The following is a 19,645-nucleotide window of genomic DNA, read 5'->3' as shown; positions in this document are numbered from 1 at the left end:
AACCTGGTATGGTCTCACCTGTTGTGGTATGGGGTGCCAAAGTATTGGTGAATGTGAACGGTGTGGTAGACAAGACTGCAGGGCACTCTTCTGTTGTGCGTATGATTGTCCCATTGTCTTTGCAGATGGCCACTAAGCATGCACCAAGGCCATCCGTGGTGTTGTAGACAACATCATCGTAGTGGTAGGTACGGCCCTCATAGGTGCATATGCAGGCTGGGGGTTAGATGTATTGGCTCAGCTTTCTCAGCCTTCAGCCTTCTTCCAACCCCAAACCCAAAGGCTTTGCTTACCTGTAAGGTTGTGAACACACTTGAGGCCATCAGGGGTGCAGAGACTGAGGGGAAGACAGGGGCTCTGAGGACCCATGAGCATCCCCTAGCTGATGCATGCTTTAGCCCTCCCCTGCCCTTTCCCAACACTCTGGGTCCCTGTCCTCTTCCCTCCCTGGCCCCCCTCTCACCAACTCTGGCAGTTCTCTGCTGTAGGGACCTGTGTGCCAATATCGTGGTAGTTTCCATCATCATCATAGCATCCACACTGGGCCACACACTTCATCTGGTCCTCATTGAAGAAAGGCTGACTGGGTGAGCATTGTGGGTAGCAGCCTAGAGCCGGCAGGGATAGCATTGACTTTTTGTCCTCTTGGGCATGTATCCAACTGCCCAGTTCCCAATCAGTGGCAGAGAACCCCTAGTACACTGGGTCTACCCTAGTACCATGCATGGGGTTATGGGTCTAAAGGCCTCCACCAGCACATTCCGCCCTTACCTTCCAGGCCTGGCAGGTCAACAAGGCAGCGTCCAGCAGGGTTTCGACAGGTCTTCAGACAGGGGGCTCCACAGGGCTGGTAATGCCACTCACACTCCCCATGAGGGTTGTAGTAGTCACAGAAAAGAGCTGAGGACAGAAGGCAGAGTCTACTAGACCTCATGACTATACCCAGACATACAGGCCTTGGGCTAGGCAGATGGCCTCCTTGGGTCCATTCCCTAACTCAGATCCTGGGGCCCCCAACCTCAGCTGCTTCGTATCATGTGTCAAAGAACCACGTGTGTATATAGATCTGTGCACACATGTACAAATACATACATGCACACATACACACATCATAGTGGCCAGCATCTAAGCCAGGCGGGAAGTACAGAGGCCCACCTCACTCACAGACCCACCCTTCAGTACCACGGACAGTGCCCTACTCACGGCAGATGTCTGGTGTTCTCCAGGACAAGCACACGCCCACATCACGGCAGGCCTGGGCATAGGCAGCCACAGCAGTGCAGAAACACTCGCAGTCACCCCCTGAGTCGCAGGCACACACATCATGCACACAAGCTTCGTAGTACTTGGTAGAGTCAACCTGGAATGGAGGAGCCAAGGTACCACTCAGGGAGGACAGCGATGTCTGCCCAGGGGACAGATGAATATGGGGGAGGATACGGAGCTAGTTGTAGTCCAGCCCCCACACTATGGGAATGTTGATTTGGTACTGTGGCTACTATCAGATTGTCCCAAGTGGGAAGTGTCCAACACCACCTTTCCAACTCACTGTGTACCCACACACTTGTACACCCACATACCCATAACCTGCCACTCATGTGCCCATACATGTGTGCAGCCGTTCACCTGCCTGAATATATACGTGCATACCTGTCCACATGTATACCTATCTATTTGGCCATCTGTGTACTTGCACAGCTGGAAAACTGTGTACCTGCCCACCTGTGCACGTACCTGATTGTACACCAGTGTACCTGCCTACCTGTGAACCTTCACATTTGTCTGCATGTGTACCTGCCTACCTAACTACTTGCATATCTGCCTGTTTATTGACCTGTGCACTTCCCCTCCTGTCCATATGTGCACCCATCCACTTGCACAGCTCCTCACCTACATATCACTGTATACCTGCCTACCTACAGCTGCACAGATATCTACCTGCACACTCACCCATACACTGCGTGCCTACACATCTGCCCACCTCTACACCTTCTCTAGTACTCTTTAGGTCCTTTGACTTGGGTCCCGCCGCCCGGTCTACGGGCTTCATACCTGCAGAGTCTTGCACTGCGGTCCTACTTCTGTCCTTCTACTCAGTGCACTGGCCCCATCCTATAGCTTCCTATAGCATGCCTTCCTATAGCTGACTTGTCCCCTGAATTGCTGTTCCCATGACCACCCTGCCACCTCACTCCAGTGGAGGATCACTAGGAGACAGCAGATTTCTGTCTCTTATCCGTTTGAGTTAGCTGGTACCTGGAACCCACCTGAACTTCCATACCCCTGAGAACATGCCCCAAGGAAATAGTGCTGGTGACTCTTTCAGCTGGCATTGCTTAACAGAATTCCAGACTGGCGCAGCTGTGGGACATGTGGTTAGCCCGCCCCAGCATGGGAGAGTTGTCTAATTCTGTGGAGCAGAGGGCCCACCACTCACACTGTGCCAGCTGGCAGTTCAGTGAGACTCAATTCCTCCCAAGAAGAAGCAGGCAACTGCAAGCCCTAGGAACCAAGGCCAGGTCCTACCTGGGAGTGGCAGGCTGCGAAGGTCGCGCTGTTGATGATGCTGCACTTTTTCTGGGCCCAGGACTTGCGGTAAGGGTTGGCAGTGCAAGGGTCCTTGGGAACTGGGGCATCTGGGCAGGATGGGGAGAACTTCCAGCTGTTTCCAAACTCCAGAACATCACTCACCACAGACTGGCTGCGCGTGGTGAAGTCATTGATGGCATTGTCGTCAAAGTTCCCACACAGGCCACAGACCCTGCCCTGCAGACACACGAGCAGAAAGAATCCTGAGCAGGTTAGGGGAGCTGGCACAGAGCCTGGCTTGGGAGGAGAACACAGGAAGAACCCATTTTCCCTGGATTGTGCCCTGTGAACTTGCAAATGGATGTGGGAAGTGGGTCCTGGGGCAGGTGGGTGAACTGAACTTATTCTCCTTAGAAGATTCTGTGTCTGCACAGACCTGTGTGGGCTGGTTTGTCAGTCATGATTCCAGTACACCCACTATGCATTGCAATTTCAACTTTTCCTTCTTGGAACCTGGTGTTGTGTGTGGTCTTGGTAGTGAGAACTTTTCAATGTCAGCTACCAGCCCTAGACCTATCTTAGCTGGGTCTAGAAACAGGGTGCATGGTGGCCACACTTGCCTTGTAATGCTGCTGCAGTCGGACAAACACACTGGTCTTCCTGTCCCAGGACACGACTATCCCACTGCGGATCTCAATGACCAGAAAAATGCCCATGTATCTGATCTTGTATGGAGGGTCCCCACTTGGCCCTCTCTCTACCACCTTGAAGTTCCCCTCATGAAGAATCAGCTCGTAGCTCTGTAGATGGAGAAATATAAGGCAACAGTGTCAGGGAACTGGGAGACTGGGAGCTTGCCTGCTGCCCTTGGAGGACTCCTCAACAGATGAAGACTCACTGGAGGAGTAGGAAAACTCAGGCCGCACACCTACAGATCTCCAAAGGCTCACATGTGCAACGCTGCCTTATACCATCCCCCACCCACCTCAGAGGGGAAGAGCCAACTGAGGAAATGCTTCATTGAGACCCAGCTGTAAGGCATTTCCTCAATTAGAGATCAGTGAGGGAGGGCCCAGTCAATGGTGGATGGTGCCATCCCTGGGCTGGTGGTCCTGGATTCTATAAAAAGCAGGCTGAGCAAGCCAGGGGAAGCAAGCCAGTAAGCAGCATCCTCCATGGCCTCTGTATCAGGTTCTGCCTCCAGGTTCCTGCCCTGCTTGAGTTCTTGTCCTGACTTCCTCCAATGACGGACTATGATCTGGAAGTGTAAGGCGAATAAACCCTTTCCTTCCCAACTTGCTTTCGGTCATGGCATTTTATTGCGGCAACAGAAAGACACACCGCAAGCCAGCCGCTCTGCTTTCTACTTTGAATTCTGACTTCCTTTTGCCAGAAGTGGGGTACTGAGTATAATATCCCTCCCAAATATACACATTATTCCGAAGACTTTAAAATAACACTTTCCTAGAAAAAGAGCCTTTGGAGGATCTTGAGATGGGTTTTCTGAAATTACCTGGGTGTCCCCTAAGCCCAGTAACTGTCCTAACAATGACCAGAGACATAGACACAGAGCAGAAGGTCACGAGTAGGCCGGGCGATGGTGGCACACGCCTTTAATCCCAGCACTTGGGAGGCAGAAGCAGGTGGATCTCTGTGAGTTCGAGACCAGCCTGGTCTATAGAGCTAGTTCCAGGACAGGCTCCAAAGCCACAGAGAAACCCTGTCTCGAAAAAGCAAAAAAAAAAAAGGGTCACGAGTAGACAGAGGTAGCCTGGAGTGATGCCCCAAACCAAGGCCTGCTGGAACCTCCTGATCTACAGGGAACACAAACCTGCTCACCTTAATCTAATTCTGGCTCCAGGTTGGAAGACGGTAGTTTGCTATTATAAGTCCTGGGTTTGGGTCACTTGCTATCCTGTCCTTGATGTTCTCCAGCTGATGGCTGGAGAACCAGAGGTAACACTGCAGAAGGAAGGACACAGTCCCCGGTGGCTTTAAGTATACTCTCACCTCCACAAAGATCTTGATGGTCTTGGAACATGTGGTTCCCGTGGTCCCACAAGGGACATTCTCAGTGATAATACGAAAGGTCCCATCAGTACTGGTGTTGCCTCTGCAGTAGTCCTGAGAAGGAAAAAGACGAGGCTCTGGTCACAGCTCAAAAATAACTGGTGGGAAGGATAGAGAATGGTGACTCATTGGCAGGGGCCAGGGACCACACACCTGAGCCAAGGTGTACTCGCAGCTGCCTTCAAAGATGTAGCGTTCACCATCAAAGGTAACAAAATGGCCATCCCCATAGGCCACACATGCACCCATACAAGGTTGGTCAGTGCACTCCCACCGGCGGTTCTTGCAGGTACTGTGAAAGGAGAGGTCATTGCTGACAAGGGTATTGTCCCCTGAGATTGGCTGTCCCAGTCCTGAGCCAGTGTGCCACTTCACTTGGGGAATCAAGCTCAGACTATATCAAGCTTTGGTCTTGTGTGGGTGTGTAATCCAGTCACCCCCGCTAGAGAAATAGCCCTTCCTTCCCAGAATGGGGTCCTCTGAGTACCTTGGCTCCCAAGACACATGCTGAAGCCCCTGACATGCCAAGGCCGCCTCAGACCAGTGTCACCGCAGATACCCTCTGAGGGACCCAGAACCTACCAGTTATTGCAGTCTACCCGGATGCTCTCCCCAGGTCTATAGGTGGCCTCATTGTGTATGCAGGGGCAGTCCTCCTCAGCAATGCAGCCCCCATTCCCGTCTGCTACCAGCCCTGAGGGGCACACACAGCCAGAGACGCAGTGTGTGCTGAACTGTGGACACAGGTAGTCTGGTCAGGGACTGAAACAACATCCTGTTCCCTCAGCCCTATTCAGGTGCCCAGGACAGCAAGCAAGGAGACCCTGTCCTTTGAATGCCCAAGAGGAGGCCAAGACCCAAAGCCACTGGCCTTCCAGTGATATCCACCCCCCCCCCCCACTCTTCCTGTAGCTTAGAATGGTGGATGAAGGTTGGTGTTGCACCAAGAGGACTCACACATTCCACATCCAGTGTTTGGCAGCTTCTGAGGCATTCAGATCCTTGGTCACCAACTGAGGCATTGTTACAGTCTAGATATACCATAGGTGCCTGGCACTCTGGGGAGGACAAGCATGTAGAGAGGCCTGGAACAGGACATTCCTGGTCTCTATGGTCTCCTGACCCTGTCTTTCTGCTTGGACTGTAGAAAGTTTGGGTGCTCTGTACCAAGCACCCAGTCTGTATGGATCTGCCCCAGAGGGTATATCCCACATCCTCAAGAGCCCTACAGCCACACTGCCACGGAGCCCACAAGCCCTCTTCCCCTAGAGCATCTGGGCACAGCAACCATGGTGAAGTACAGGCTGGTCAGGGTGGAATGATACCTGTGTTCTTCTGCATCAGGGCTCCAAGACAGGTCAGCTTCCCCTTTTCACATGAACTGCAAGAGACAGTAGGACCCCTGCTCCAGGCCCAGGACCTCTCACATTCTACCCCAGTACTCTCCATACCCCACCAAGGTCTGGGCCTCCTTGCCTCCTCCCAACACCAAGAGGATGCCTGCTGTTAGGGGTCCTTGGGAAGACCCTGGACCCCATGTTCCCATACACTAAAGGTTTAGTCACTAGCCTATGCTAATACTAGAAGGCCACACAAACTTCTGGGTATAGAAGGACCACTAGCCACCCCCCCCCACACACACACACAGATCTGTGAGCAAAGGAGATGGGTAAGGACGATCTTTCTTACCACACCACCCCATTGTCCATAACGAACTCTCTGGCGGCCACCACAGTTCCATGGAAGAAGCAGGGGCACTCCTCATCACGCACACAGTGACCCTTGTCATTCAGGAAGGTGCCTTCAGGGCAGGTGCAGCCATCCACGGGCACAAAGGAGACACCACAGGTGACATCAGCTTCACTCAGAGAGCGGCAGGTAGGCTCGCAAGTGCTCACTGCATAGGAGTAGCTCTTGGTTTTGGGACAGTTGTTCATGTACTTGACTATAGGAAGAAGAAACGGTACAGAGAGATCAATGACTTTGTGAACTGACACGGCCCTTGTTCTTCCCTGCCATAGACTAGTGACACCATCATTGACACCATAGGATGAAAGGTTCTTGCAGACATGGGACACAAGATGATAGCTACTGCTGTCCAGGGTCCCAAGTGCCCCTATGCCAGAGTGACAGGATCCAGATGGCTACCGTGGGGAGGCCTAACCTGTGCCAAGGAGCCTTGGTGGCCCACAGAACACTCACAGCAGACATTGTCTCTCCAGCCACTGAGCAGCACCCCTTTGGCGGCACAGGCATGCACATAGGAGGACAGGGCGGCACACATGCAGTCCTCGCTGTTTTCACAGTTGCACGTGTCAAACATGCAGTTCTGGGAGATAAGACGTCAGGAAGTCAGGTACCTCTGTCTCCTAGGTTCCTTATTGCTCATTGAACTTTCCCACCAGTATCCATCAAACCCTGCTCAAGGCCTGGACCTGAGGCTTCCCAGTGGGAGCCATCCCGTCAGAAACTTTGACGAGCGGGGTCTTCAAGATGTGGCCTGGGATTCGTGTTAGGGACAGTGTCAGAAGCCACAGGGTAAAATGGCAGCCAGAATGGAGAACAGACCTGGATTCAGGAAGGCCTGAAGCCTAAGGCAGGGGCCCTGGGGAAGAATCTCCACAAGACAAGGGCGTTGTTCTAACCCAGCTGCACATAGGGGGCTTGTATGAGTTGGGCTCAGCAGGGTGTGTCCAGTGAGGCATCATGGAAGTAGGTTACCTGGAGACGTACCCTCGGGGATGGAATGATGTACTAAAGTTTAGGGCTTTGGAGTGCTATTTAAAGCATGTCCCCCAAAAGGTGCTCTGCAGTGCTCTATCACGTCTGAATGCAGTCAACATAGAAAGAAGCCTTTAAGGGGGAGCCTAGGGGGACAAGGCCGTGAGGTAGCTTGGTTCCAGCACCTGCTGTCCTTTCAAGAGGGAGGTTGGGCACACACTAGGACCACTAAGGACCTTTCTGAACTCCCAGAATCCTCTTTTTCAGCTTCTCCGTTGGTGAGCCCTTTAACTGACAAACACCAGCATGGGTAGTGGTGGGTGGACCTGGGAGTCCAGCTCCAAGGGCTCCTATACCTGCCCCACCCAGGTCCAGCAGACCATGGTCTCACCGAGTAGAAGGGCACCGGGCTGACGGTGGCATGGCAGGCCGAGAAGACTCCTGAGCTTTCAGTGAGCATGGAACACCACTTCTGGGCATAGTTCTCTAGGGAAGGGAGAAATGTTGGCTGCCCCTCACCTGCTTCCTCTTCAACCCTAATGCCTCATGCCTTTCCTCCTATGTGGGTATTCTCTGAGCCCTTCCCCCAGGAGTTGATGTGGCCACAGAGATCAGGAAGGGCTGTTGGAATGGCCAAAGACTAGAGAGGGTGCTTACCCATCTCCACGCTGTACGAACAGGGGTCCTCAAAGGTGTTCTTGGAATTGGGGCAGGAGGCTTGAGTCTTCCAGGTGTTGGAGAAGGCGGCTCCTGTGCCCTCCACTACCCCACTGAGGGCTGTGAAGTCATCAGCCTGGTTCTGGTTGAAGTTACCACACAGGCCTAGTGACCGGAGTCAGGAGGTCAGCAGGTTGTTCAACCTGGCCACTTTCCCCAGGGCTGTCACCCCTCTAAGCATGATCAAAGGAGGACTGGGAAGAAAGACCCTCCCTAGTGCTTCATTCTACAACTGCTCACAGATGAGCCCCTAACAGGGCTAGCCCCATCAGGGGAGCACAGCGGATCTGTCCTCCCGGGTCACTCCACGGGTTACTGGGCAGATGTCAAGTGTGCTGGGTGGTGCAGGGGTCTCCACTGAGCTCTGGAGCCAGTGCTTCCCAATCCCCTTCCACAGGGGATCCTATTTCGCAGCCTAGAGTTAGGGTGGACCTGACCCCCACCAGTCTCCCCGCCACGGTCCCACCTTCAAACCCGCTGGTGCCTCACCACACATCTGGCCATGGTAGGAGGGGTCCAGCCTGACAAACACCTGCATGACGGGCACCAGCTGCACCTGCAGCTGCAGTCCCATGCCAGTCTGCACCACAATGAAGAAGGATGATGGACTGAAGATGGTGACGTTGGCTGTAAGGTGAGAAGGGTTAGACACGCTGGGAGTTGGCCCACCAAACACCGCAGTGCTGCTGACACGGGAGGGGGCACCAAAAAAAATCCCATGCCCAAAGCTCCCAAATGTGCGTGGGTTATACATGGCTGCCAGCTGCCCCTGAGAGAGATGGTTGGCACTGCCTGACGTAGGATTCACATTGAACCAGGGGTAGCAACTCGTCATCCCAGGGGAAACACTAGAGCTGCCTGAGGCCACGAAGAGCTCCCCAGGAGCTAGACTCTACTCAGGGCTGAAATATGTTTGCCCACTGAAGGTGCCAGCCTTGGCTCTGCTGTCCCAGGGAGCCACACACCTGCTGACATGGGAAGCTGAGTAAAGATGGAGTTCAGGAACACAGCACCGTTGGCCTGGATCCGGATGACCTGGTCGCATGTGGTGCACACAGTCAGTACCCACAGGGCCCATACAACCACTTATAGGAAGAATTCTGACAGAATCTCCCTCCCTAACCCAGTGACAGAGCCAGGATGGAAGCTCAGGCCCACCCTAGCAGTAGGTTCTCTCCACAGGGATGGTGACCACTCCTACCTGAGGAATTAGAGAGGGAGTAGTGACCTCTCTTTACTCTGGCCGGTCACTACTCCACATGCTCCACACTCCCTAATCTGTCACTTGCAGCCCATAAAGTGGCGGTCATCAGAGTCCCAGTGCTCACCATGTCCCCACTATTGAGGTTGAGTGTAACCGCTTTGAGGCAGTTCTCAGTGTCCGTCAGTCCACACTTTCGCAGATCGACTAGCACAGTGAAGCCGCTCTCTGCACATTTCTGTCAAGAAACCCAAGGTGTGGAGTTGGATGTGGAGTTCTCTTATGCATAACCTCTCAAGACCTGGAGGGGTTCTGGGGGTATCCTCAGGTCCCTGGTTCACCATAGGGAGCTTGTCATGGGCCTGGGACTTCCCAGTCCTCAAAGAAGTTTTCCATGACCTTTGCCCCTGCGGTGGACCCTCACAGGACCCTGTGGACCAGGATGGCGGCCATACCTTGGACAGGACGTAGCTGCAGTCTCCGTGCACATTGTAGAGTTTCTCGTCATAGGTGAAGACGTGGGACCCACCCTGCACAGAGCAGGTGCCGGGGCACGGCAGGTCCTGGCACTGCCACAACCCCCCAGAGCAGGTGCTGTGGGGGAGTCCATTAGCAGAAGGGTTTACAGCGGTAAGAGGCAAGCCTCCCCTTGCACACCTCCACAAAGGTGGTTAAGCTTACCAGGAGCTGCAACTGGTGTTGAAGGACTCTCCAGGGGCATAAGTGTGCCCACCACGGGTGCAATGGCACTGCTCCAGGGGCAGGCAGCCCAAGTGTCTGATGTCATCCAGCACAGTGCCTGGAGGAAGGGACAGTGGTTACAGATGCTCCCGGTACAGGTAACATGAGGCAGCTTGCCTCCAAGACAATCCTAGTCCTAGGCAGCGGGAAGGGCCGCTCGTCTAGAATGCTGCCCCAGCCGGAACTATTTGGTATAAGCTCCTCTGGGCCTTAGTTTCCCCACCTGACCTCAAGGACTAAAAACACCTGTTTTCTGTGCATAGCTCATCAGATCTCGTCCTTGTTAATAATCAGTGTCCATCCTGCCTGTAACCTTGGAATGCAACCCCTAGCCAGGCCTATTGCCATTAGGAGTGGAGAGGATCAGCTGATGTGGAGACCATGATCCTAAAGGTAGCCATGGAGGGGCACAGGGCCTGCCTGGGGGACAGAAGCAGCCATCCATGCAGTGATCCTCGCAGAGTTGAGAGCGTTGGGGGTTGGAGCAGGTATCCACACAGGACGAGCTGCACTCCTGGTGTTCCATGTTGAAGGGGCATGTCCAGTCTGTAATAGAGATAGCTCTTGACCTAGGAGAAGTGGGTCCTGACTGCTTCAGTCAGTGGGAGCCATGCCCACTCCCTGCTCCCATGTCCACTGAGGTCCCAGAGCGCCATCTGCTAAGTAAAGCAGCAGGGTAGAGAACAGGGACCCAACACTTCTCATACTTCCTTCTCTACCTATGGCCACCTGAGGCCACTGCTCTCCAGGAGATCCTGCCCCAAGGTTCTGGAGCCATATCTTGTTGCTGTGCTCAGGGACACAACTGAGTCCCCACTCTGAGACCAACATCAGAACCCTCAGGTACAGCATCTTCCCCTCAGCCTCCCCACTACCTCCTCTTTCCCTGACATTCACCCTCTCTGGGGCCCTTCAGTGATTCTCTTATCTTGACTTCCTTGCCAGGGTCTAAGCTCAAGACTGGGCTATACTCTAGTGATGATACTCACTGCAGAGATCAGGACTCCTCCAGTTCTGCGGATGGCCTCCTGCATGGGCACACTGGCGGGAATATTCAGCAAAAGTGGCGCATGGGCATGTGGGGCAGCGGCACAGATCCTGGACACAGGCATCCAAGTACATGTTGACATCTACCAGGGCAATGCACTCGGCAAAGGCAGGGCCAAGCAGGATGCGGCTGCAGATGTCCTCCTGGGGAGTACAGAGAGGCTAAACATCTTCTGACCCTCAAGCAGGATTGCTGTGGCACTTGTAATAGGAACCCTGCCCTTCCTAGGCCATACAGGAAGCCCCTTCTTCACCTGGAGGTTCCTTCCACCTATACATCCATTTGTCTGTCTGTCCATCCATCATCTATCCATCCATTCATTATCCACCCATCATCCATCTACCATCCGTCTATCATTCATTAATCGCTCATCTACCCACCCATCCATCAATCACCTACTTTATTCATCCATCCATCCATCCATCCATCCATCCATTATCCATCCACCTTCCTTATACATTATGCTATCTACATACTGTGCTGTGCCTGGGTATAGAGCTCTACTTGGCTCTAAGGGAGTGACCCAGGGCTCTCTGTTCCTCCCATGTCCTATTTCAAGGCTCCAAGACATGCTGACTTGTGACTTGTGCACTCAGGAGAATGCAGAATGCACTCCTATGTTGTGACTCAGAAGACAGGGAAATAAAGATAACACCAACCCTCAAGTGGCCCTCATGCACTCGGTACTGCTACTCAACCGCTTACTACCCCAGTACCCCTGACAGGCCGGGATTTGACAACATTCTCGTTCACTTCTCAGTTTAGGTAGGAATCAGGCATTCTACTAGTTTCAGGGTTTCTGGAGTCAGATCCTAAGGATGAGTTCTCCCTGCTCATAGGAGGGACTCCTTGAGTGTTCACCTTGGCCCTCTGTGTGATGGTGGGTACACATCTCCTCCAAACACATCACCTACACACAGAGAACTTATGTGCCCTGGTGAGTGGGTTGTGAATTCCATCAAAAGTGTGAGCCATTTGGTCCCACTGGAGAAAGCCAACTTGGCCTGCCTCCTTCAGGCCCCAGCAGCAATCTCTGAGGGCTCAGAGGCCATTCTCTGCCTGCTCAGGAGCAGGAAAGCTCTCACTGTCTTGTCAGCCGAAGATGTTCCTCAGCCTTTGGCCAGGAAGTCCTCTGGTATTCTATCAGTCTATGTAGGCCTCACACTGTCCCCAGCCTCGGGAGATGCGGTCTGATCAAGGTGGTCACCCTACAGGCCTCGCACTGTCCCCAGCCTTGGGAGCTGTGGTCTGATCAAGATGCTCACCTTATCTGTGCAATTGCTGACCGCTGAGGGCAGGGTGTCCTGGCACTGCTCAGTAGGACCATCGAGCTTCTGCAGGTTTCCAAACTGTACAGGGGTCAGCCTGGTGTCTGCAGGAGGGAAAACTCACAGTCAGGAGATAGACTTCCTGAGGTGCTCTCAGAGGACTCTATCTGGATCACACACACACATGCGCGCGCGCGCACACACACACACACACACACACACACACACTTCCCTCCTCAATGTCTCGGCAACACCCCCGTCCCATGTCCCGCCTGGATTTCCTTGATTCTCTGTCCCTTGGGACCACCTAGCCTGAAGACTCAATGACACTCACTGTGGGCGTAGAACTCGTTGACACCTGGGAGCCCATTGAAGTCGCCGCACAGCCCACACGTCTGGTTAGTATATTTAGAGTCCAGCTCCAGCTGAGAGGGAGAGACAGAGCAACTCCAGCCTCAGGGCTTCTGCTTTGGCTCCAAGGCCTACCTGATAGCTTCCCACCCCACTTGCCCAGGGGACCATAGAAGATATTCCCCCGATAGTCTGTAGGGTCCCTATCATAGGTCCCTAGAGAAGCTGCAGGTGAACTGTGAGGATATGGGGGAGGCTGTATCGGCTGTGCAGGAAGCCAGGAGTGACTCTGAGAGTTTATGAAATCTATGGGGAGCTTGTGGGGCCTATGGTAACTGTGAGGGGTTATAGGGGAGAATGGGGGACTGTGGGAGACAGGGGATTCTCGGGATCTATGGAACTGAGAGGGGATTATGTGAGGCTGTAAGGGCCTGTGTAAGGCTTATGTAGGGTTATGGGGGTCCGTAGGGAACTGTGGGTGAGTGTCCTTACCAGAGCACTGTCTTCATTCCACAGGAAGGTGAGGACTAGCCGGATGCTGAGCTTCACATACCCACTGGTCTTCTCCATCAGAAGACCTGCACGGCTGTAGGGCAGCTCCACCCTAGGCAGAAAGTTCTAGTCTTCCTTCAGCGGGGTATGAGCAGGGGCTGTCCTCCCCACTTGCTCTGCTCCTGACCCCTCCCCCAGAGGACCGAGTAGGGACAGAGCAGGGTCTAAAGGCCTGGCTTGGACATGCTTTTTCCCAAGACCCAACTCACTGCTGTCCGTCCACCAGGACAGAGCCATTGGCCAGCTCAATCACCAGCCCCTGGGCCCTGAGGACCACATGAGTGACCACGGGCCTGGAGCCCTCAAGACCACGACGCAGTTGGATGTTGAAGTCCTCATAGGTGGCCCCACAGTGTGAAGAGAAGACATAGTTACAGAAGCCGGGGAAGTGGAACATGTCACCATCGAAGGTCTTGTAGTGGAAGTCACCCCATGTGCTGCACACCCTCCCATTGTGCGCCAGGTTTGCGGCTACAGGGAAACCAGATGGAATCACCACTGAGAGCCAGCACTCCATACCCAGCTACCTAAGGGGCAACCTCCTGGGGCCATGGCAGTATCTTTGGAGCAGAGAACCCAACTACCAATAGCTTCATGGGCCAGTTCTCTGCTATTCCACCCCCTCAGTTGCTTGGATAAAACCTAATGACCCAGACCCACCCCTCATCCATTTCATTTGCTACAATCCAGACACTCAGTCAATGGATGTTCCCAGGGCAAGTTCCAGACCCTTTTCATAGCTGTTCAGAGGCCTCAGCCTATGTCAGCTTCAACCAGACTGGCAAGCCCCGCCCCCCCATTCTCCTTGGCCTGACAGCAGTAGGTGCTGCCCACTTACGGCTCATGGTCGGGAAGACTGTCATGGGCGGGATGAAGGTGACGTGCCAGGTGGACGAGGATGTGGGAGCTGCAGTAGGAAGGCTGGGTCACACCAGGGCTGTGGCTGGGGATCTCCTCCCTGGCCACCCACTTTCTTCAATGCCCACCTCAAGGGAATCAGGAAGCCTAGGACTAACGGGTAACCATCCAGTTTCTCCATGGTTATCCCCCAGACCCTCTTCCTGAAACCTTCTCCTGTCTACCCAGGAGCCCTTCCTCTCCTGGGTGCTCCTGTCTGTGTGTGCCCAGCGCGGCCTTCAGACAGAATGGACTAGTCAAGAGTCTCACTGTGTTAACTGGTGTGGGGAGACCATCTGCCTGTCCCACCTGAGCCCCACCCCACTCCCTGCTGCCCCTGCCACCAGAATATGACTCCCCAACCCAGAGCCTGAGCCACGTACCACTGTACACTTTCTGACCATCTCCTGTGAGTTCGGGGTGTTCTGAGCTCAGTTCTTCTACCTGGCTCTGGCTCTCTGCAGGATAGGAGAACACAAGTCAAGAAGAAGCCATCAGACCGTGGCCATTGCTCTGGCTTAGTGTGAGGCTTGTGGACTTGCTCTGCTCCCAGGTCAAGACCTTCCTGTAATCTCTAAAACCCTGAACAGATTTGGGCCTGGCGATTCCAACCCCATCAGCTGTAGTAGCCTTCAGTCACTAACCATCACCAAAGAGCCAGGTGTCCTCGGGAATTCTGACCCTTCCAGCCCAATCAGTCCTTCCCCTGCAGTGGCCCTCGCCACCTGCACCTATGGAGTGACACCTGGTCTTGCCAGTAGTGGGGGCAGATGTGCCTAGTGGCTTGAAGAAGTCAATTAGGAAACCATATTAATATTGGAACGGTGACCATCTGTCGGGAGGTGACAGTCAGCCCCATCACTTGAGTCCCTTGGAAGATGAAAAATGGCTTTGTTAGAGAGAATACAGTCAGAAGTTCCCAAGAGGGACACAGCAGAAAGAAACCTATGATCAGAGGCAGCCCCAGTCTGGAGCTGTGGGTTGGGGCAGGTGGCATGAGGGTGCAGTTCTTGGTGCAGGATGTCCACTCTCAGCAGTCTGGATGGTCCATTGCCTCTGGGCAAGGCCACCTCCACAGCCTCACTGCTAGAGGTCCAAGAGACAGCTTCAACCTCCACAACTCAAGCCTCCAAAGCCCCATGGCTCCTTAAGGCCAGCACTTTGCAGGAGACCATGTCCCCCAGGCCTTGACCCAGATGGCCACTCGCTCCTGTGCCATGGGCAGCGCGGCTTCCTGTTTGATTTTCCCAGCGTGTCCAGCTGCATTTGGAAACCGCAGGGACTGTCCTGTGCATTAATCCTTCCTCAAGGGCCCCGCTTGACTGCATTCCCCAGAGGGCATGGCCTCTCCCTCTGTCCATCACTGATCCCGGATCCACAGCCTCTCCTAATGGTCCTGGCCCAGCCTTTCCGCTGCCGTCTGCTGGAGGGCCCCACGGGTGAGGACACCACCCCCACCCCAAGCACTGCTGCTCTATGCCAGTCTCCCTCAGGCTGAGATCTCCCCGTCTCCACTTAGCTAGAGAGTTGTCAGCCACCCCCCATAACATCTTGGTCTGGGTTACCGCCTCCCATCCGGACAAACACCAGATCCCCTTTATGTGAGGGCCCAGCCTCTCGCCCTTACCCCAGGCACAGCTGTCACAGAAACACACTCCCCCAACCCAGGGCTTACAGTTGCCCTTCCCAAGTAAAGCGAGTGGGAAGGAGGGCTGACTTCACCAGGTAGGCGCAGCACTCTGACAGACAGGACCTGGCTTAGGGAGAGCCACATTGTGGAGGGAGGGAGAAGGCCCAGGAGGGCAGTTCCCAGCCAGCAGACAGCCTTTGAAGCACGAGAGACAACCATGGCCTCTCTGGCTCTCCAAGAATGGGCTTTGGGGACCCCCACCCTCCCTTACTGTCTGTCTCCTTTTCACAGATACAGGAAGCCTGGAGCTGAGCTTCCCTAGTCTAGAGAGCAGAGCTTGGAGAGGTCATGACACCTGGGGGTTCAGGCTAGCTCTGCTTGCTTACAGCTGAGTCCTGTGGGAGCCATCTTTCCAATACTGCCGACAGCGCTAATACTGCGGTTTTCTCAAGAGCAAACTAACAGGGAAAGCAGATTTGCTGATAAGGGTCACACAGCCTACCTGACTCAGTTCTGGGTTCAGACCACAGCTCTGGGTATCGGATCCATCTGATCCGGCTCCAGCCCTAATACCCGGAGGCAGAATCCACTTCACCAAGGAGACCCCAGCCTTGGTGAAGATCACCTCGGTACTTGTGACCCCAGCAATTGGTGGGAGAGCAGGGCCTGTCCTTACTAAGAGTCTCTGTCCCTTCTAATTCTGATACAGACCTCTCTGACTCGGAAAGACCTCAGTCCTGTTTCATCTCCAAAGCCAAGACTGCCATGGGGTTTTCACCCACGAGGGTGCATACCTTGAGGCTTAGAGCACCTAACTTCATCGAAACACCTCCATCAAAGCCAGGCCCTTAGGCTGCTGACGGAGCTAGAGGGTGGGACATAGGATCCAGAGCCCAGAGAACCACAAGACCTGGGACCACGGTGTCGGGGACAGTGGGAGATGCCTGTCGTTTCAGGAGGGAAAATCCCCAGGTGGAAGTCATTTCTCTGGGAAGATGGTTTTTAGAGGGCAAGGGGCTTTGACCTTACCTGCTGGCCATACCGTGAACAAGGCCACAGAGGCCCAGACCAGAGCCCAGTTCCAGCTCCTGCTGCCCATCCTAGGGACAGCGCAGAGGGCAGGCAGGAGGGACTGAGACAAGGCACTTGCTCCCTGGGGGCCTGGACTTATGTAGCAGAAGACCTTGGCCCAGTGCCCAGTTCCTAGGCCAGGTAAGGCACCGTCTATTCCCTGCACAGCCACGTGTGTTTGCTCTTGGGGAGGGGCTATGGCAGGAAGAGGCCGTGCAGGAGGAAGGATTTGCAGCCTTGTGCCACCAGACAGAGGGCCCCCACCCCCTGCGGCTTCTGAGAATTGGGAGGGAGTAGATAGGGCAGGGAAGGGCCAGCACTTGGCCAGGGGGTGGAGCTAGCTACTCTGGATTTGAAGTCCTGGGCATATGGAGTTGGTATTTGGTCAGGAGTCCTATGCCAGCTCCTGTGGGAGCCTGGACACTACAAGGATCAGGGTTAGAAGGTCGGCAGCCTTGCCTTGTGTTTGCTCAGGAAGCTGACCCTAAGTGATCGGCACTGAGTCCCTGAAGAATGGGCAAGGCTTGAGGGTGGGCCTTCTCCTCAAGAGTATCCCTCAGCCTGGAAACTGGGATTCTGGTTGCATTCCAGATGGCCATGGATCTGGTAGAGTCTCTGTAGCTTCTCGGGGTCCCGGGAGAAGGGAACCCCTCACCGACTCTGAGAAAAGATGCATCTCTGGGCTCCTGTCTGCTGCTGAGCTCAAGCACGTGATGAAAATGAGGTCCTGTACTGATTTTGGCCAACGTAGGCCACAGATTTCCCCTAGTGAACTCTACCTCTTCCCAGGGGCGGCTTATTAACCCTGGGTCTTGACAAAAGACCTACCTGGGGCCACAGCTGGTGGAACTGGTGAACCTCGGGGGCACAGTGGAGTGAGGGAATGACTGGGACTTTCCTGACACTACCGCCCACCCTGAAGGGGAGTCCCAGAGGCTAAGTTCTCTCAGTTGTGTTGATTGGGTTTCCTGAGGGTTTGGGGGAGCCCTTTCCTTGACCGTGAACAAACCCACCAATGCCACTTCTAGGCTGTGCAAAGAGCAGGATGTTCATATCGTAGCACCGCTTTTCCGTTAGATGCGCAGACTGGGTTTACATCCCTTCTCTTTCAGCCGTGCAGCCTCCAGCAATGCGCACCAGATCACAGCAGCCTGAGAAAGTTCCTAGGGGTGGACCAGGCTGGGGGAGTGTCGGGTGTTCGAGTGACTTCAGTATCCTGGAAGTCCCTCCCTGACTGTCCCCGCACTTATCTTTCTGAGGATAAATTCCTAGAGATGGAATGTTGGGAAAGGGAATCGTTCGCAGGAAAAGCCTTGAACTGTCTCACCACCGAGAGGTCAGCTGCCATCAAGCAACAGAACACAGGTAGGGCTGGCGAGGATGGGGTGAAGTGGGAATCCCGCTCAGTCAGTGGGCAGCCAAGTGGGGCTTAGGTTGAAAACTAGAAATGCTATATAGCCTAACAGTTCTACCGTGAGGTACACCCCCAGAAAAAGAGAAAACAGTGACTAATACTGTCACCCCTCATCTAGTGACCCCATCCACGGCTGCTAAAACAGGGGTGCCCCAATGGCTTGGACAATGGCTGAGCAAGCAATGGCGAATCCCTGAAGTGGAATCGTATACAGACTCAAGCAAAGAGGGGCATTCTGATACCCACCACAACCTGGGTGGACCTTGAGGATTCCGGGCCGTAAAGAGAGAATCCTGCAGGGTTCCCCTTCTGGAAGGACCCCAGAGTTGTCAAAGTTGCAGAGACAGAAAGAAATTTGGGATGCCGGAGGCTGAAGAGTGTCTCTTTAATGGGGACAAGGTGTCTTCTGGGAAGATAGAACGTTCTAGAGGTGGATGTGGGTGGCTGTGCATGCCGCTAAGCTGTGTCCTTGACCCTAATCAGCATGGATAAAAGTATACGATGTGGACTTCATCAATAATGATGTCGAGTCTGATCTCATTTTCTCCTGACATGGCAGATGCCCCCAGGTCCCTGGGTGTGCTCAGGTTAGCTGCCAGGCTGGCCCCTGTTTTTCATCTTTGTATGTAATTTCTTTAATGCCCAGTGCATGTGTACAGCACGTGGGGCCCATGGCTCCTGCTTAGAGACCCGGTGCTGGGTCTGGACTGCATATCGGACCTTTGCTCTGAATGCTGTGCATCAGGACCTTCAGATCTGCAATGTCCTCTTTCATGCCGAGTTCCCCTTTCCACTGCCAAATGGTGCTGCCGAAGGACACCCAGGGATGGTCTGCAGAGTGGACTGTCCCCTTCCTAGGTGGTTGCCAGTCGGGGCTTGCCTAGGCCTCTGCTGCAACCTGTTCTAGGCCTTCCTACCTGCTCCCAGGCTGGACAACAGCTAGGGCTCAATTTCACTTTATTCACTGTTGAGCTGGTCTCACAGGGAGAATCCCGTAGACTCCCATCTCTGGAGTGTCCCTGGCTACCTTACCGGTTTCTCTCCCATGCCCAGGACCTGGCACCCTGTGTCCACTGATCTGGGCCCAGTGGGCCTCATCCACCCCCGGCTCAGGTGACATTGCCAACTCCTGTCTATCCTCACTCGGAAAAAAAGAAAACAAAACACTGTAGCCTTTGTGTCCACAGCAGCACACAGTAGGCGCCCAATAGATACACACATCACACCGGGGGAGCTGCAGCTCCCACCTAAGTCCTTCCCTTGTTCTGGCACTGGGCACATCTCTGGGGACGGAGGGTGACAGCTTGTTGGGGTCGTGGTTGTTGAGACATCCCGGATGTGGTGGCCACCCGGCCTGTTTGCACAGCCTTCCGAGTTTACCTCTTCACAGTTGAAGGAGTTGGAAACTGTGGACAGGGAGGAGAGGGATGGGAGG

The 19,645-nt window shown here is 54.2% G+C and overlaps 1 protein-coding gene across 1 annotated transcript in view; it reads right to left on the bottom strand.

Annotated features, from left to right (window-relative positions):
- The window catches only part of Muc5b (mucin 5B, oligomeric mucus/gel-forming), a 31,438-nt gene extending 14,614 nt beyond the window's left edge, over positions 1-16,824 (bottom strand). The window contains exons 1-30 of the mRNA XM_075972797.1: positions 16,755-16,824; positions 14,479-14,553; positions 14,037-14,105; positions 13,408-13,669; positions 13,139-13,250; positions 12,630-12,720; positions 12,293-12,399; positions 10,969-11,170; positions 10,400-10,525; positions 9,920-10,037; positions 9,694-9,832; positions 9,366-9,476; positions 9,003-9,072; positions 8,527-8,664; positions 7,978-8,142; positions 7,712-7,806; positions 6,802-6,928; positions 6,289-6,544; positions 5,925-5,980; positions 5,557-5,657; positions 5,182-5,333; positions 4,753-4,891; positions 4,540-4,653; positions 3,150-3,329; positions 2,527-2,766; positions 1,204-1,360; positions 772-900; positions 464-608; positions 294-337; positions 19-216 (exon numbers count right to left, since the gene is read on the bottom strand). Of these exons, the coding sequence (XP_075828912.1) occupies positions 19-216; positions 294-337; positions 464-608; positions 772-900; positions 1,204-1,360; positions 2,527-2,766; positions 3,150-3,329; positions 4,540-4,653; positions 4,753-4,891; positions 5,182-5,333; positions 5,557-5,657; positions 5,925-5,980; positions 6,289-6,544; positions 6,802-6,928; positions 7,712-7,806; positions 7,978-8,142; positions 8,527-8,664; positions 9,003-9,072; positions 9,366-9,476; positions 9,694-9,832; positions 9,920-10,037; positions 10,400-10,525; positions 10,969-11,170; positions 12,293-12,399; positions 12,630-12,720; positions 13,139-13,250; positions 13,408-13,669; positions 14,037-14,105; positions 14,479-14,553; positions 16,755-16,824 (3,988 nt within the window). The remainder of the gene's footprint in view (positions 1-18; positions 217-293; positions 338-463; positions 609-771; positions 901-1,203; positions 1,361-2,526; positions 2,767-3,149; positions 3,330-4,539; positions 4,654-4,752; positions 4,892-5,181; positions 5,334-5,556; positions 5,658-5,924; positions 5,981-6,288; positions 6,545-6,801; positions 6,929-7,711; positions 7,807-7,977; positions 8,143-8,526; positions 8,665-9,002; positions 9,073-9,365; positions 9,477-9,693; positions 9,833-9,919; positions 10,038-10,399; positions 10,526-10,968; positions 11,171-12,292; positions 12,400-12,629; positions 12,721-13,138; positions 13,251-13,407; positions 13,670-14,036; positions 14,106-14,478; positions 14,554-16,754) is intronic.
- Between the last annotated feature and the right edge of the window lie 2,821 nt (positions 16,825-19,645).

This window comes from Microtus pennsylvanicus, chromosome 5 (assembly GCF_037038515.1).
Source record: "Microtus pennsylvanicus isolate mMicPen1 chromosome 5, mMicPen1.hap1, whole genome shotgun sequence".
In the NCBI taxonomy this organism is placed as follows: domain Eukaryota; kingdom Metazoa; phylum Chordata; class Mammalia; order Rodentia; family Cricetidae; genus Microtus; species Microtus pennsylvanicus.
This window is presented reverse-complemented; position numbering and strand designations above follow the sequence as displayed.